This window comes from Stegostoma tigrinum, chromosome 47 (assembly GCF_030684315.1).
Source record: "Stegostoma tigrinum isolate sSteTig4 chromosome 47, sSteTig4.hap1, whole genome shotgun sequence".
Classification (NCBI taxonomy): domain Eukaryota; kingdom Metazoa; phylum Chordata; class Chondrichthyes; order Orectolobiformes; family Stegostomatidae; genus Stegostoma; species Stegostoma tigrinum.
Genome location: NC_081400.1, coordinates 1,261,437 through 1,281,088, shown reverse-complemented (window position 1 = coordinate 1,281,088; position 19,652 = coordinate 1,261,437). Strand labels below are relative to the sequence as shown.

General features: G+C 55.7%; 1 protein-coding gene across 3 annotated transcripts in view; it reads right to left on the bottom strand.

Moving 5' to 3' along the window:
• The window catches only part of LOC125449744 (CREB-regulated transcription coactivator 2-like), a 45,330-nt gene extending 26,163 nt beyond the window's left edge, over positions 1-19,167 (bottom strand). For 2 of the 3 annotated variants that reach the window (XM_059643050.1, XM_059643051.1), the window contains exons 1-3: positions 18,962-19,167; positions 1,494-1,604; positions 74-175 (exon numbers count right to left, since the gene is read on the bottom strand). In XM_059643050.1, coding sequence (XP_059499033.1) covers positions 74-175; positions 1,494-1,604; positions 18,962-19,078 — 330 coding nt within the window. In that variant the 5' untranslated portion in view covers positions 19,079-19,167. The remainder of the gene's footprint in view (positions 1-73; positions 176-1,493; positions 1,605-18,961) is intronic. The other variant, XM_059643049.1, reaches the window with a different exon arrangement.
• Positions 19,168-19,652: the final 485 nt, after the last annotated feature.

Sequence of the window (19,652 nt, the reverse complement as noted above, 5' to 3'; positions counted from 1 at the left end):
AAGCTCAGCTTTCCCGCACAGGCACCCTGTCTGAAAGGGACATCACAACAAACTGCCCAATGTAAAAGGATATCTGTCGCCTGTGAGGAGAATTCAGCCTGGCTCTCTGTACCCGCTCCACCAATCCGTGATGCCGTGTGCCACGACTGGAGTCTAGCACAGAGCTAAAGGGACTCTGCAACGCAACAAACGACAAATCAATTCAAAACAAGCAGACGTGCTGCACAACGAAATCAGCTGTGATCAATACATTCTACCCCAATCACCTTAGATAACACTGCCCTCTCCACACAACAGGTTTATATAGTGACAATATCAGGGCCTTCTCAAAGCACTTCAGAGCCAAGAGAAACCTCAGTAACTGAGGTCACAAAGAGAATACTGCAACCACCTTCTACCCAGTGCCCGCTCCCTCCGCGCTGGCCCTCCAACAGTGCCCGCTCCCTCCGCGCTGGCCCTCCAACAGTGCCCACTCCCTCAGTACTGACCCTCCGACAGCACCCGCTCCCTCTGTGCTGGCCCTCCGACAGCGCCCGCTCCCTCTGTGCTGGCCCTCCGACAGTGCCCGCTCCCTCCGCGCTGACCCTCCGACAGTGCCCGCTCCCTCCGCGCTGACCCTCCGACAGTGCCCGCTCCCTCCGCGCTGGCCCTCCGACAGTGCCCGGTCCCTCCGCCTGGCCCTCCGACAGTGCCCGCTTCCTCCGCGCTGGCCCTCCGACAGTGCCCGCTCCCTTCGCCTGACCCTCCGTCAGTGCCCGCTCCCTCCGCGCTGGCCCTCCCACAGTGCCCGCTCCCTCCGCGCTGGCCTTCCCACAGCGCAGCGCTCCCTCCGCGCTGACCCCCCGACAGCGCAGCGCTCCCTCCGCGCTGACCCCCCGACAGCGCAGCGCTCCCTCCGCGCTGACCCCCCGACAGCGCAGCGCTCCCTCCGCGCTGACCCCCCGACAGCGCAGCGCTCCCTCCGCGCTGACCCCCCGACAGCGCAGCGCTCCCTCCGCGCTGACCCCCCGACAGCGCAGCGCTCCCTCCGCGCTGACCCTCCGACAGCGCAGCGCTCCCTCCGCGCTGACCCTCCGACAGCGCAGCGCTCCCTCCGCGCTGGCCCTCCCACAGTGCAGCGCTCCCTCCGCGCTGGCCCTCCCACAGTGCAGTGCTGGCCCTCCCACAGCGCAGCGCTCCCTCCACGCTGGCTCTCCGACAGGACAGTATTCAATCTCGGACAGTGCTGCTCTCCCATAACAGACACCAATTGGAATTTGTGCTCAGTGTGGAACCTGAACACTCAACAGAGCAGTGACTGCCTCAACTACTGAGACACGGCAAATACAAAGTTAATAAGCAAAAGCAGAATTTGACTGCAGTCAATTGAAGACCTTCAAAGTTGAGGTTGCGTAGCCCAAGATTAAAGGGAAAATGCCCGACTTGTCCCAGTCTAAACCCCTCACCCCAGACGCAGTGAATATTAAGTGTAAGTAGCGAACAGGCCCGATTACCTGGAACTCAGTGTTGTTGCTGGAGATGGCGTTGACATTAGGCAGGGACCCACCATAATACGGCCCTCGGGTATGTGACAGGCGGAGCTGGCGTACCTTCTGAGCCTGTAACTAGGGGAGGAACAGACAATAAGTTTCCTGGGATCAAACCAACATCAAAACGCAACGGGGTTGGCACTGCCCAGGGGGAGGTGTGACAGGCCAGAGGGAAAAGACAGCACAAGCTGACAAAGTACACACAAAGAAAGTGTCAATTGAACGCTGAGTTTCAAACCACTCTCATTACCCTGCCCCAGGAAACGTTAGAGTCCCAGGGTCCATCAATTTGAAAATAAACCATAATATAAACAAATATAGAAAAACAGTCAAGCAGAAGTGACACAAATTTCAAGTGGAAAGGAAAACATGGGAGAGATGGAAAATGATTTCAAAAGTGTAATGCGCATTTAAAGAAAAGCATCCTCCGCACGAACCCCTTCAACACTGTCAGGACACAAACTAATACTGTCCCAACTAAGTATTGACAGGTCACAGACCACCAGATGAGTGTTCCAGTGATACAGTCACACAACCGTCCCCACCGAAAACGTACCCCAACATGTTACACCGACAGACCTGTCCCCCACTGGTACTGTACCCCAGTGTCATACAGTGACAGACCCTGTCCCCCACTGGTACTGCACCCCAGTGTTATACAGTGACAGACCCGTCCTCCACCGGTACCGTACCCCAGTGTTAAACAGAGACAGACATCAGTACCGCACCCCAGTGTTATACAGAGACAGATCTGTCCCCACCAGTACCGTACCCCGACAGACATGACCCCACCAGTACCATACCCCAGCGTTATACAGTGACAGACCTGTCCCCCACCGGTACTGTACCCCAGTGTTATACAGCGACAGAACCCGTCCCCACCGATACTGTACCCCAGTGTTACACAGCAACAGACCACTCCCCACCGGTACTGTACCAGTGTTATACAGTGACCTGTCCCCACCAGTACTGTACCCCAGTGTTATACAGGGACAGACCACGTCCCCACCGGTACTGTACCCCAGTGTTATACAGGGACAGACCCACTCCCCCACCGGTCCTGTACCCCAGTGTTATACAGCAATAGACAACATCTCCACCGGTACTGTACCCCAGCGTTATACAGGGACAGACCCGCTCCCCCACCGGTCCTGTACCCCAGTGTTATACAGCAATAGACAACGTCTCCACCGGTACTGTACCCCAGCATTATACACTCTCAGACCTGTCCCCGACAGTACTGTACCACAGTATTATACACTGATTGACCTGTCCCAACCAGTACTGTACCCCAGCATTATACACCTTCAGACCTGTCCCCGACAGTACGGTACCACAGTATTATACACTGATCGACCTGTCCCCAACAGTATTGTACCCCAGCATTATACACGCTCAGACCTGTCCCCGACAGTATTGTACCCCATCATGATACACTCTCAGACCTGTCCCCACCAGTACTGTACCCCATCATGATACACTCTCAGACCTGTCCCCACCAATACTGTACCCCAGTATTATACACTCTCAGACCTGTCCCTGACAGTACTGTACCCCAGCATTATACACTCTCTGACCTGTCCCCGACAGTACTGTACCCCAGCATTATACACTCTCTGACCTGTCCCAACCAGTACTGTACCCCAGCATTATACACTGATCGACCTGTCCCCACCAGTTCTGTACCCCATCATGATACACTCTCAGACCTGTCCCCACCAGTACTGTACCCCAGCATTATACACTCTCAGACCTGTCCCCAACAGTACTGTACCCCAGTATTATACACTCTCAGACCTGTCCCCACCAGTACTGTACCCCATCATGATACACTCTCAGATCTGTCCCCACCAATACTGTACCCCAGTATTATACACTCTCAGACCTGTCCCTGACAGTACTGTACCCCAGCATTATACACTCTCTGACCTGTCCCCGACAGTACTGTACCCCAGCATTATACACTCTCAGACCTGTCCCCGACAGTACTGCACCACAGTATTATACACTGATTGACCTGTCCCCAACAGTATCGTACCACAGCATTATACACTGATCAACCTGTACCCCAGCATTATACACTCTCAGATCTGTCTCCACCAATACTGTACCCCAGCATTATACACTCTCAGACCTGTCCCTGACAATACTATACCACAGTATTATGCACTGATCGACCAGTCCCCACCAGTACTGTACCCCAGCATTACACACTCTCAGATCTGTCCCCACCAGTACTGTACCCCAGCATTATACACTCTCAGACCTGTCCCCACCAGTACTGTACCCCAGCATTATACACTCTCAGACCTGTCCCTGACAGTACTGTACCCCAGCATTATACACTCTCAGACCTGTCCCCACCAGTACTGTACCCCAGCATTATACACTCTCAGACCTGTCCCTGACAGTACTGTACCCCAGCATTATACACTCTCAGACCTGTCCCTGACAGTACTGTACCCCAGCATTATACACTCTCAGACCTGTCCCTGACAGTACCGTACCCCAGTGTTACACAGCGACAGACCCGTCCCCCACCGGTACTGTACCCCAGTGATATACAGTGACAGACCTGTCCCCACCGGTACTGTACCCCAGTGTTATACAGTGACAGACCCCATCCCCACTGGTACTGTACCCCAGTGTTATACAGGGACAGACCTGTCCCCACCGGTACTGTACCCCAGTGTTATACAGTGACAGACCTGTCCCCACCGGTACTGTACCCCAGTGTTATACAGAGACAGACCCGTCCCCACCGGTACTGTACCCCAGTGTTATACAGCGACAAACCTGTCCCCACTGGTACTGTACCCCAGTGTTATACAGTGACAGACCTGTCCCCACCGGTACTGTACCCCAGTGTTATACAGTGACAGACCTGTCCCCACCGGTACTGTACCCCAGTGTTATACACTGACAGACCTGTCCCCACCGGTACTGTACCCCAGTGTTATACAGAGACAGACCCGTCCCCACCGGTACTGTACCCCAGTGTTATACACTGACAGACCTGTCCCCACCGGTACTGTACCCCAGTGTTATACAGAGACAGACCCGTCCCCACCGGTACTGTACCCCAGTGTTATACAGCGACAGACCTGTCCCCACTGGTACTGTACCCCAGTGTAATACAGTGACAGACCTGTCCCCCACCGGTACTGTACCCCAGTGTTATACAGAGACAGACCCGTCCCCACCGGTACTGTACCCCAGTGTTATACAGCTACAGACCTGTCCCCACTGGTACTGTACCCCAGTGATATACAGAGACAGACCTGTCCCCACCGGTACTGTACCCCAGTGTTATACAGAGACAGACCTGTCCCCACCGGTACTGTACCCCAGTGTTATACACTGACAGACCTGTCCCCACCGGTACTGTACCCCAGTGTTATACAGAGACAGACCCGTCCCCACCGGTACTGTACCCCAGTGTTATACAGCGACAGACCCGTCCCCACTGGTACTGTACCCCAGTGTTATACAGTGACAGACCTGTCCCCCACCGGTACTGTACCCCAGTGTTATACAGAGACAGACCCGTCCCCACCGGTACTGTACCCCAGTGTTATACAGCGACAGACCTGTCCCCACTGGTACTGTACCCCAGTGATATACAGAGACAGACCTGTCCCCACCGGTACTGTACCCCAGTGTTATACAGCGACAGACCCTGTACCCACTGTTACTGTACCCCAGTGATATACAGAGACAGACCTGTCCCCACCGGTACTGTACCCCAGTGTTATACAGCGACAGACCTGTCCCCACTGGTACTGTACCCCAGTGTTATACAGCGACAGACTCATCCCCACCGGTACTGTACCCCAGTGTTATACAGCGACAGACCTGTCCCCACCGGTACTGTACCCCAGTGTTATACAGCAACAGACCTGTCCCCCACCGGTACTGTACCCCAGTGTTATACAGCGACAGACCTGTCCCCCACCGGTACTGTACCCCAGTGTTATACAGCGACAGACCTGTCCCCCACCGGTACTGTACCCCAGTGTTATACAGTGACAGACCCGTCCCCCACCGGTACTGTACCCCAGTGTTACACAGGGACAGACCCCGTCCCCCACCGGTACTGTACCCCAGTGTTATACAGAGACAGATCTGTCCCCACCGGTACAGTACCCCAGTGTTATACAGAGACAGACCTGTCCCCACCGGTACTGTACCCCAGTGTTATACAGAGACAGACCTGTCCCCACCGGTACTGTACCCCAGTGTTATACACTGACAGACCTGTCCCCACCGGTACTGTACCCCAGTGTTATACAGAGACAGACCCGTCCCCAACGGTACTGTCCCCCAGTGTTATACAGTGACAGACCTGTCCCCCACCGGTACTGTACCCCAGTGTTATACAGTGACAGACCTGTCCCCACTGGTACTGTACCCCAGTGATATACAGAGACAGACCTGTCCCCACCGGTACTGTACCCCAGTGTTATACAGCGACAGACCTGTCCCCACCGGTACTGTACCCCAGTGTTATACAGAGACAGACCTGTCCCCACCGGTACTGTACCCCAGTGATATACAGAGACAGACCTGTCCCCACCGGTACTGTACCCCAGTGTTATACAGCGACAGACCCTGTACCCACTGTTACTGTACCCCAGTGATATACAGCGACAGACTCATCCCCACCGGTACTGTACCCCAGTGTTATACAGCGACAGACCTGTCCCCACCGGTACTGTACCCCAGTGTTATACAGCAACAGACCTGTCCCCCACCGGTACTGTACCCCAGTGTTATACAGCGACAGACCTGTCCCCCACCGGTACTGTACCCCAGTGTTATACAGCGACAGACCCGTCCCCCACCGGTACTGTACCCCAGTGTTATACAGTGACAGACCCGTCCCCCAACGGTACTGTACCCCAGTGTTACACAGGGACAGACCCCGTCCCCCACCGGTACTGTACCCCAGTGTTATACAGAGACAGACCTGTCCCCACCGGTACAGTACCCCAGTGTTATACAGAGACAGACCTGTCCCCACCGGTACTGTACCCCAGTGTTATACAGTGACAGACCCGTCCCCCACCGGTACAGTACCCCAGTGTTATACAGGGACAGACCTGTCCCCACCGGTACTGTACCCCAGTGTTACACAGGGACAGACCCCGTCCCCCACCGGTACTGTACCCCAGTGTTATACAGAGACAGACCTGCCCCCACCGGTACAGTACCCCAGTGTTATACAGAGACAGACCTGTCCCCACCGGTACTGTACCCCAGTGTTATACAGTGACAGACCCCGTCCCCCACCGGTACTGTACCCCAGTGTTATACATTGACAGACCTGTCCCCACTGGTACTGTACCCCAGTGTTATACACTGACAGACCTGTCCCCACCGGTACTGTACCCCAGTGTTATACAGAGACAGACCCGTCCCCACCGGTACTGTACCCCAGTGTTATACAGCGACAGACCCGTCCCCACTGGTACTGTACCCCAGTGTTATACAGTGACAGACCTGTCCCCCACCGGTACTGTACCCCAGTGTTATACAGAGACAGACCCGTCCCCACCGGTACTGTACCCCAGTGTTATACAGCGACAGACCTGTCCCCACTGGTACTGTACCCCAGTGATATACAGAGACAGACCTGTCCCCACCGGTACTGTACCCCAGTGTTATACAGCGACAGACCTGTCCCCACTGGTACTGTACCCCAGTGTTATACAGCGACAGACTCATCCCCACCGGTACTGTACCCCAGTGTTATACAGCGACAGACCTGTCCCCACCGGTACTGTACCCCAGTGTTATACAGCAACAGACCTGTCCCCCACCGGTACTGTACCCCAGTGTTATACAGCGACAGACCTGTCCCCCACCGGTACTGTACCCCAGTGTTATACAGCGACAGACCTGTCCCCGACCGGTACTGTACCCCAGTGTTACACAGTGACAGACCCGTCCCCCACCGGTACTGTACCCCAGTGTTACACAGGGACAGACCCCGTCCCCCACCGGTACTGTACCCCAGTGTTATACAGAGACAGACCTGTCCCCACCGGTACAGTACCCCAGTGTTATACAGAGACAGACCTGTCCCCACCGGTACTGTACCCCAGTGTTATACAGTGACAGGCCCGTCCCCCACCGGTACAGTACCCCAGTGTTATACAGGGACAGACCTGTCCCCACCGGTACTGTACCCCAGTGTTACACAGGGACATACCCCGTCCCCCACCGGTACTGTACCCCAGTGTTATACAGAGACAGACCTGCCCCCACCGGTACAGTACCCCAGTGTTATACAGAGGCAGACCTGTCCCCACCTGTACTGTACCCCAGTGTTATACAGCGACAGACCTGTCCCCACTGGTACTGTACCCCAGTGTTATACAGCGACAGACTCATCCCCACCGGTACTGTACCCCAGTGTTATACAGCGACAGACCTGTCCCCACCGGTACTGTACCCCAGTGTTATACAGCAACAGACCAGTCCCCCACCGGTACTGTACCCCAGTGTTATACAGCGACAGACCTGTCCCCCACCGGGACTGTACCCCAGTGTTATACAGCGACAGACCTGTCCCCCACCGGTACTGTACCCCAGTGTTACACAGTGACAGACCCGTCCCCCACCGGTACTGTACCCCAGTGTTACACAGGGACAGACCCCGTCCCCCACCGGTACTGTACCCCAGTGTTATACAGAGACAGACCTGTCCCCACCGGTACAGTACCCCAGTGTTATACAGAGACAGACCTGTCCCCACCGGTACTGTACCCCAGTGTTATACAGTGACAGGCCCGTCCCCCACCGGTACAGTACCCCAGTGTTATACAGGGACAGACCTGTCCCCACCGGTACTGTACCCCAGTGTTACACAGGGACAGACCCCGTCCCCCACCGGTACTGTACCCCAGTGTTATACAGAGACAGACCTGCCCCCACCGGTACTGTACCCCAGTGTTATACAGAGACAGACCTGTCCCCACCTGTACTGTACCCCAGTGTTATACAGTGACAGACCCCGTCCCCCACCGGTACTGTACCCCAGTGTTATACATTGACAGACCTGTCCCCACTGGTACTGTACCCCAGTGTTACACAGTGACAGACCCCGTCCCCCACCGGTACTGTACCCCAGTGTTATACAGAGACAGACCTGTCCCCACCAGTACTATACCTCAGTGATATGCAGAGACAGACCTGTCCCCACCGGTACTGTACCCCAGTGTTACACAGTGACAGACCCCGTCCCCCACCGGTACTGTACCCCAGTGTTATACATTGACAGACCTGTCCCCACTGGTACTGTACCCCAGTGTTATACAGAGACAGACCTGTCCCCACCAGTACTATACCTCAGTGATATACAGAGACAGACCTGTCCCCACCGGTACTGTACCCCAGTGTTACACAGTGACAGACCCCGTCCCCCACCGGTACTGTACCCCAGTGTTATACATTGACAGACCTGTCCCCACTGGTACTGTACCCCAGTGTTATACAGCGACAGACCTGTCCCCACTGGTACTGTACCCCAGTGTTATACAGCGACAGACTCATCCCCACCGGTACTGTACCCCAGTGTTATACAGCGACAGACCTGTCCCCACCGGTACTGTACCCCAGTGTTATACAGCAACAGACCTGTCCCCCACCGGTACTGTACCCCAGTGTTATACAGCGACAGACCTGTCCCCCACCGGTACTGTACCCCAGTGTTATACAGCGACAGACCTGTCCCCCACCGGTACTGTACCCCAGTGTTACACAGTGACAGACCCGTCCCCCACCGGTACTGTACCCCAGTGTTACACAGGGACAGACCCCGTCCCCCACCGGTACTGTACCCCAGTGTTATACAGAGACAGACCTGTCCCCACCGGTACAGTACCCCAGTGTTATACAGAGACAGACCTGTCCCCACCGGTACTGTACCCCAGTGTTATACAGTGACAGGCCCGTCCCCCACCGGTACAGTACCCCAGTGTTATACAGGGACAGACCTGTCCCCACCGGTACTGTACCCCAGTGTTACACAGGGACATACCCCGTCCCCCACCGGTACTGTACCCCAGTGTTATACAGAGACAGACCTGCCCCCACCGGTACAGTACCCCAGTGTTATACAGAGGCAGACCTGTCCCCACCTGTACTGTACCCCAGTGTTATACAGCGACAGACCTGTCCCCACTGGTACTGTACCCCAGTGTTATACAGCGACAGACTCATCCCCACCGGTACTGTACCCCAGTGTTATACAGCGACAGACCTGTCCCCACCGGTACTGTACCCCAGTGTTATACAGCAACAGACCAGTCCCCCACCGGTACTGTACCCCAGTGTTATACAGCGACAGACCTGTCCCCCACCGGGACTGTACCCCAGTGTTATACAGCGACAGACCTGTCCCCCACCGGTACTGTACCCCAGTGTTACACAGTGACAGACCCGTCCCCCACCGGTACTGTACCCCAGTGTTACACAGGGACAGACCCCGTCCCCCACCGGTACTGTACCCCAGTGTTATACAGTGACAGGCCCGTCCCCCACCGGTACAGTACCCCAGTGTTATACAGGGACAGACCTGTCCCCACCGGTACTGTACCCCAGTGTTACACAGGGACATACCCCGTCCCCCACCGGTACTGTACCCCAGTGTTATACAGAGACAGACCTGCCCCCACCGGTACAGTACCCCAGTGTTATACAGAGGCAGACCTGTCCCCACCTGTACTGTACCCCAGTGTTATACAGCGACAGACCTGTCCCCACTGGTACTGTACCCCAGTGTTATACAGCGACAGACTCATCCCCACCGGTACTGTACCCCAGTGTTATACAGCGACAGACCTGTCCCCACCGGTACTGTACCCCAGTGTTATACAGCAACAGACCAGTCCCCCACCGGTACTGTACCCCAGTGTTATACAGCGACAGACCTGTCCCCCACCGGGACTGTACCCCAGTGTTATACAGCGACAGACCTGTCCCCCACCGGTACTGTACCCCAGTGTTACACAGTGACAGACCCGTCCCCCACCGGTACTGTACCCCAGTGTTACACAGGGACAGACCCCGTCCCCCACCGGTACTGTACCCCAGTGTTATACAGAGACAGACCTGTCCCCACCGGTACAGTACCCCAGTGTTATACAGAGACAGACCTGTCCCCACCGGTACTGTACCCCAGTGTTATACAGTGACAGGCCCGTCCCCCACCGGTACAGTACCCCAGTGTTATACAGGGACAGACCTGTCCCCACCGGTACTGTACCCCAGTGTTACACAGGGACAGACCCCGTCCCCCACCGGTACTGTACCCCAGTGTTATACAGAGACAGACCTGCCCCCACCGGTACTGTACCCCAGTGTTATACAGAGACAGACCTGTCCCCACCTGTACTGTACCCCAGTGTTATACAGTGACAGACCCCGTCCCCCACCGGTACTGTACCCCAGTGTTATACATTGACAGACCTGTCCCCACTGGTACTGTACCCCAGTGTTACACAGTGACAGACCCCGTCCCCCACCGGTACTGTACCCCAGTGTTATACAGAGACAGACCTGTCCCCACCAGTACTATACCTCAGTGATATGCAGAGACAGACCTGTCCCCACCGGTACTGTACCCCAGTGTTACACAGTGACAGACCCCGTCCCCCACCGGTACTGTACCCCAGTGTTATACATTGACAGACCTGTCCCCACTGGTACTGTACCCCAGTGTTATACAGAGACAGACCTGTCCCCACCAGTACTATACCTCAGTGATATACAGAGACAGACCTGTCCCCACCGGTACTGTACCCCAGTGTTACACAGTGACAGACCCCGTCCCCCACCGGTACTGTACCCCAGTGTTATACATTGACAGACCTGTCCCCACTGGTACTGTACCCCAGTGTTATACAGAGACAGACCTGTCCCCACCGGTACTGTACCCCAGCGTTACACAGTGACAGACCCCGTCCCCCACCGGTACTGTACCCCAGTGTTATACATTGACAGACCTGTCCCCACTGGTACTGTACCCCAGTGTTATACATTGACAGACCTGTCCCCACTGGTACTGTACCCCAGTGTTATACAGAGACAGACCTGTCCCCACCAGTACTATACCTCAGTGATATACAGAGACAGACCTCGTCCCCCACCGGTACTGTACCCCAGTGTTATACAGAGACAGACCTGTCCCCCACCGGTACTGTACCCCAGTGTTATACAGAGACAGACCCTGTACCCACTGTTACTGTACCCCAGTGTTATACAGAGACAGACCCATTCCCCACCGGTACTGTACCCCAGTGTTATACAGAGACAGACCTGTCCCCACCGGTACTGTACCCCAGTGATATACAGTGACAGACCTGTCCCCACCGGTACTGTACCCCAGTGTTATACAGAGATAGACCCATTCCCCACCGGTACTGTACCCCAGTGTTACACAGTGACAGACCTGTCCCCACCGGTACTATACCTCAGTGATATACAGAGACAGACCTGTCCCCCACCGGTACTGTACCCCAGTGTTACACAGTGACAGACCTGTCCCCACCGGTACTATACCTCAGTGATATACAGAGACAGACCTGTCCCCCACCGGTACTGTACCCCAGTGTTACACAGTGACAGACCTGTCCCCACCGGTACTATACCTCAGTGATATACAGAGACAGACCTGTCCCCCACCGGTACTGTACCCCAGTGTTACACAGTGACAGACCTGTCCCCACCGGTACTATACCTCAGTGATATACAGAGACAGACCTGTCCCCCACCGGTACTGTACCCCAGTGTTACACAGTGACAGACCTGTCTCCCACTGGTACTGTACCCCAGTGTTATACAGAGACAGACCTGTCCCCACCGGTACTGTACCCCAGTGATATACAGAGACAGACCCCATCCACCACCGGTACTGTACCCCAGTGTTATACAGGGACAGACCTGTCCCCCACCGGTACTGTACCCCAGTGTTATACAGCGACAGACCCTGTACCCACTGTTACTGTACCCCAGTGTTACACAGAGACAGACCTGTCCCCACCGGTACTGTACCCCAGTGTTATACAGTGACAGACCTGTCCCCACCGGTACTGTACCCCAGTGTTATACAGAGACAGACCTGTCCCCACCGGTACTGTACCCCAGTGTTATACAGAGACAGACCTGTCCCCACCGGTACTGTACCCCAGTGTTATACAGCGACAGACCTGTCCCCACTGGTACTGTACCCCAGTGTTATACAGAGACAGACCCATTCCCCACCGGTACTGTACCCCAGTGTTACACAGTGACAGACCTGTCCCCACCGGTACTATACCTCAGTGATATACAGAGACAGACCTGTCCCCCACCGGTACTGTACCCCAGTGTTACACAGTGACAGACCTGTCCCCACCTGTACTGTACCCCAGTGTTATACAGTGACAGACCCCGTCCCCCACCGGTACTGTACCCCAGTGTTATACATTGACAGACCTGTCCCCACTGGTACTGTACCCCAGTGTTACACAGTGACAGACCCCGTCCCCCACCGGTACTGTACCCCAGTGTTATACAGAGACAGACCTGTCCCCACCAGTACTATACCTCAGTGATATGCAGAGACAGACCTGTCCCCACCGGTACTGTACCCCAGTGTTACACAGTGACAGACCCCGTCCCCCACCGGTACTGTACCCCAGTGTTATACATTGACAGACCTGTCCCCACTGGTACTGTACCCCAGTGTTATACAGAGACAGACCTGTCCCCACCAGTACTATACCTCAGTGATATACAGAGACAGACCTGTCCCCACCGGTACTGTACCCCAGTGTTACACAGTGACAGACCCCGTCCCCCACCGGTACTGTACCCCAGTGTTATACAGAGACAGACCTGTCCCCACTGGTACTGTACCCCAGTGTTATACAGAGACAGACCTGTCCCCACCGGTACTGTACCCCAGCGTTACACAGTGACAGACCCCGTCCCCCACCGGTACTGTACCCCAGTGTTATACATTGACAGACCTGTCCCCACTGGTACTGTACCCCAGTGTTATACATTGACAGACCTGTCCCCACTGGTACTGTACCCCAGTGTTATACAGAGACAGACCTGTCCCCACCAGTACTATACCTCAGTGATATACAGAGACAGACCTCGTCCCCCACCGGTACTGTACCCCAGTGTTATACAGAGACAGACCTGTCCCCCACCGGTACTGTACCCCAGTGTTATACAGAGACAGACCCTGTACCCACTGTTACTGTACCCCAGTGTTATACAGAGACAGACCCATTCCCCACCGGTACTGTACCCCAGTGTTATACAGAGACAGACCTGTCCCCACCGGTACTGTACCCCAGTGATATACAGTGACAGACCTGTCCCCACCGGTACTGTACCCCAGTGTTATACAGAGATAGACCCATTCCCCACCGGTACTGTACCCCAGTGTTACACAGTGACAGACCTGTCCCCACCGGTACTATACCTCAGTGATATACAGAGACAGACCTGTCCCCCACCGGTACTGTACCCCAGTGTTACACAGTGACAGACCTGTCCCCACCGGTACTATACCTCAGTGATATACAGAGACAGACCTGTCCCCCACCGGTACTGTACCCCAGTGTTACACAGTGACAGACCTGTCCCCACCGGTACTATACCTCAGTGATATACAGAGACAGACCTGTCCCCCACCGGTACTGTACCCCAGTGTTACACAGTGACAGACCTGTCCCCACCGGTACTATACCTCAGTGATATACAGAGACAGACCTGTCCCCCACCGGTACTGTACCCCAGTGTTACACAGTGACAGACCTGTCTCCCACTGGTACTGTACCCCAGTGTTATACAGAGACAGACCTGTCCCCACCGGTACTGTACCCCAGTGATATACAGAGACAGACCCCATCCACCACCGGTACTGTACCCCAGTGTTATACAGGGACAGACCTGTCCCCCACCGGTACTGTACCCCAGTGTTATACAGCGACAGACCCTGTACCCACTGTTACTGTACCCCAGTGTTACACAGAGACAGACCTGTCCCCACCGGTACTGTACCCCAGTGTTATACAGTGACAGACCTGTCCCCACCGGTACTGTACCCCAGTGTTATACAGAGACAGACCTGTCCCCACCGGTACTGTACCCCAGTGTTATACAGAGACAGACCTGTCCCCACCGGTACTGTACCCCAGTGTTATACAGCGACAGACCTGTCCCCACTGGTACTGTACCCCAGTGTTATACAGAGACAGACCCATTCCCCACCGGTACTGTACCCCAGTGTTACACAGTGACAGACCTGTCCCCACCGGTACTATACCTCAGTGATATACAGAGACAGACCTGTCCCCCACCGGTACTGTACCCCAGTGTTACACAGTGACAGACCTGTCCCCACCGGTACTATACCTCAGTGATATACAGAGACAGACCTGTCCCCCACCGGTACTGTACCCCAGTGTTACACAGTGACAGACCTGTCCCCACCGGTACTATACCTCAGTGATATACAGAGACAGACCTGTCCCCCACCGGTACTGTACCCCAGTGTTACACAGTGACAGACCTGTCCCCACCGGTACTATACCTCAGTGATATACAGAGACAGACCTGTCCCCCACCGGTACTGTACCCCAGTGTTACACAGTGACAGACCTGTCCCCACCGGTACTATACCTCAGTGATATACAGAGACAGACCTGTCCCCCACCGGTACTGTACCCCAGTGTTATACAGTGACAGACCTGTCTCCCACTGGTACTGTACCCCAGTGTTATACAGAGACAGACCTGTCCCCACCGGTACTGTACCCCAGTGATATACAGAGACAGACCCCATCCACCACCGGTACTGTACCCCAGTGTTATACAGGGACAGACCTGTCCCCCACCGGTACTGTACCCCAGTGTTATACAGCGACAGACCCTGTACCCACTGTTACTGTACCCCAGTGTTACACAGAGACAGACCTGTCCCCACCGGTACTGTACCCCAGTGTTATACAGTGACAGACCTGTCCCCACCGGTACTGTACCCCAGTGTTATACAGAGACAGACCTGTCCCCACCGGTACTGTACCCCAGTGTTATACAGAGACAGACCTGTCCCCACCGGTACTGTACCCCAGTGTTATACAGCGACAGACCTGTCCCCACTGGTACTGTACCCCAGTGTTATACAGCGACAGACTCATCCCCACCGGTACTGTACCCCAGTGTTATAAAGTGACAGACCTGTTCCCACCGGTACTGTACCCCAGTGTTATACAGCGACAGACCTGTCCCCACCGGTACTGTACCCCAGTGTTATACAGCGACAGACCGGTCCCCACCAGTACTATACCTCAGTGATATACAGAGACAGACCCCGTCCCCCACCGGTACTGTACCCCAGTGTTATACACTGACAGACCTGTCCCCACCGGTACCGTCCCCCAGTGTTATACAGTGACAGACCCATCCCCACCGGTACTGTACCCCAGTGTTACACAGTGACAGACCCGTCCCCACCGCTACTGTACCCCAGTGTTATACAGCGACAGACTTGTCCCCCACCGGTACTGTACCCCAGTGTTATACAGTGACAGACCCGTCCCCCACCGGTACTGTACCCCAGTGTTATACAGTGACAGACCCCGTCCCCCACAGGTACTGTACCCCAGTGTTATACAGCGACAGACCTGTCCTCCACCGGTACTGTACCCCAGTGTTGTACAGAGACAGATCTGTCCCCCACCGGTACTGTACCCCAGTGTTATACAGCGACAGACCCCATCCCCACCGGTACTGTACCCCAGTGTTACACAGTGACAGACCCCATCCCCCACTGGTACTGAACCCCAGTGTTATACAGCGACAGACCCTGTACCCACTGTTACTGTACCCCAGTGTTATACAGAGACAGACCTGTCCCCACCGGTACTGTACCCCAGTGTTATACAGCGACAGACTCATCCCCACCGGTACTGTCCCCCAGTGTTACACAGTGACAGACTCATTCCCACCGGTACTGTACCCCAGTGATATACAGAGACAGACCCCGTCCCCCACCGGTACTGTACCCCAGTGTTATACAGTGACAGACCCCGTCCCCCACCGGTACTGTACCCCAGTGTTATACAGTGACAGACCCCGTCCCCCACCGGTACTGTACCCCAGTGTTATACAGTGACAGACCCCGTCCCCCACCGGTACTGTACCCCAGTGTTATACAGTGACAGACCCCGTCCCCCACCGGTACTGTACCCCAGTGTTATACAGTGACAGACCCCGTCCCCCACCGGTACTGTACCCCAGTGTCATACAGTGACAGACCCGACCCCACCGGTACTGTACCCCAGTGTTATACAGTGACAGACCCCGTCCCCCACCGGTACTGTACCCCAGTGTTATACAGTGACAGACCCCGTCCCCCACTGGTACTGTACCCCAGTGTTATACAGTGACAGACCCCGTCCCCCACTGGTACTGTACCCCAGTGTTATACAGTGACAGACCCGTCCCCCACCGGTACTGTACCCCAGTGTTACACAGCGACAGACACCGTCCCCCACCGGTACTGTACCCCAGTGTTACACAGTGACAGACCCCGTCCCCCACTGGTACTGTACCCCAGTGTCATACAGTGACAGACCCGACCCCACCGGTACTGTACCCCAGTGTTACACAGTGACAGACCCCGTCCCCCACTGGTACTGTACCCCAGTGTTATACAGTGACAGACCCGTCCCCCACCGGTACTGTACCCCAGTGTTACACAGTGACAGACCCCGTCCCCCACCGGTACTGTACCCCAGTGTTACACAGTGACAGACCCGTCCCCACCGCTACTGTACCCCAGTGTTATACAGCGACAGACTTGTCCCCCACCGGTACTGTACCCCAGTGTTATACAGTGACAGACCCGTCCCCCACCGGTACTGTACCCCAGTGTTATACAGTGACAGACCCCGTCCCCCACAGGTACTGTACCCCAGTGTTATACAGCGACAGACCTGTCCTCCACCGGTACTGTACCCCAGTGTTGTACAGAGACAGATCTGTCCCCCACCGGTACTGTACCCCAGTGTTATACAGCGACAGACCCCATCCCCACCGGTACTGTACCCCAGTGTTACACAGTGACAGACCCCATCCCCCACTGGTACTGAACCCCAGTGTTATACAGCGACAGACCCTGTACCCACTGTTACTGTACCCCAGTGTTATACAGAGACAGACCTGTCCCCACCGGTACTGTCCCCCAGTGTTACACAGTGACAGACTCATTCCCACCGGTACTGTACCCCAGTGATATACAGAGACAGACCCCGTCCCCCACCGGTACTGTACCCCAGTGTTATACAGTGACAGACCCCGTCCCCCACCGGTACTGTACCCCAGTGTTATACAGTGACAGACCCCGTCCCCCACCGGTACTGTACCCCAGTGTTATACAGTGACAGACCCCGTCCCCCACCGGTACTGTACCCCAGTGTTATACAGTGACAGACCCCGTCCCCCACCGGTACTGTACCCCAGTGTTATACAGTGACAGACCCCGTCCCCCACCGGTACTGTACCCCAGTGTCATACAGTGACAGACCCGACCCCACCGGTACTGTACCCCAGTGTTATACAGTGACAGACCCCGTCCCCCACCGGTACTGTACCCCAGTGTTATACAGTGACAGACCCCGTCCCCCACTGGTACTGTACCCCAGTGTTATACAGTGACAGACCCCGTCCCCCACTGGTACTGTACCCCAGTGTTATACAGTGACAGACCCCGTCCCCCACTGGTACTGTACCCCAGTGTTATACAGTGACAGACCCGTCCCCCACCGGTACTGTACCCCAGTGTTACACAGCGACAGACCCCGTCCCCCACCGGTACTGTACCCCAGTGTTACACAGTGACAGACCCCGTCCCCCACTGGTACTGTACCCCAGTGTCATACAGTGACAGACCCGACCCCACCGGTACTGTACCCCAGTGTTACACAGTGACAGACCCCGTCCCCCACTGGTACTGTACCCCAGTGTTATACAGTGACAGACCCGTCCCCCACCGGTACTGTACCCCAGTGTTACACAGTGACAGACCCCGTCCCCCACCGGTACTGTACCCCAGTGTTACACAGTGACAGACCCCGTCCCCCACTGGTACTGTACCCCAGTGATATACAGCGACAGAGCTACACTGCCTTCCGGGCAGCTCCAGGCTGTGTTTTGGTGAATAGGGACATGGCTTTGGGCTGGAGATCAGTACCGAGCTTCTGCCGTCCTGAATGTGAATTTCGAGCCCGTGGGACGGGGGGCGTTTGTTCAACCGCAGCTGGAGGCCCCGAGCTGGGAGTGACAGGACGGCCCTTAGCCTGGATGCTAGGCCCGGGTCTGTGGTGCAGCCTCAGACGGCCTCGGCCGTCGCCGCCAGCGGCTTACCCGCGAGTTGTTGAGCTCCATCATCACCTCCTCGAAGGCGGCCGTCTCTTCCGCCTGCTTTTGGTTGTGGAGGGCAATCTTTTCGCTGAATTTCCGCGGATTGCTGCCGCCCGCCATGTTGATGGCGATTTTTTTTCCGCCGCCGCTCGCGGGCGGAATCGGCGCGGCCGGGGTGGCGAAGCGGCCGGCAGCCACATTAAACACGTCAAAACAACTCGGCTGACGGCCAAAAGAAAATGCTGCCCGACCGGCTCGCCTTGCCCTCTGGGCTTTGTAGTCTTTCCTTTCCTCGCTCCCCCGGTGCCTGTCCTCCGTTGGACTACAATTCCCACAAGATCCCGCGCCCTCATTGCTCTCCGCCTCCACCTCCCTCAAGTCTCCGCGCGCAGCTCAGATTCAGCCCCTGTCCTAACATCCCGCAGCCTTCTGGGACTTGTAGTTCCCCATCGGCCCACAGTTCCTGTTTCCAGACGGAGAGCCGGAAGAACTACAACTTCTCACCCACGCCCCCTCCACATACTGAGCAGCTTCAAGCATGGTCTCTTTTGCTTTCTTTCGACCTTGTGGCTGTACCTCAAGTTTTCTCTGTAACTTGAGAAACTTTTGTCGAAACTATTACAACGTTGAGAATTTTTGAGGTGGTTACTGTAAAGGTGGGTGAACACAGCAGGTCAAACAGCATCAGAGAAGC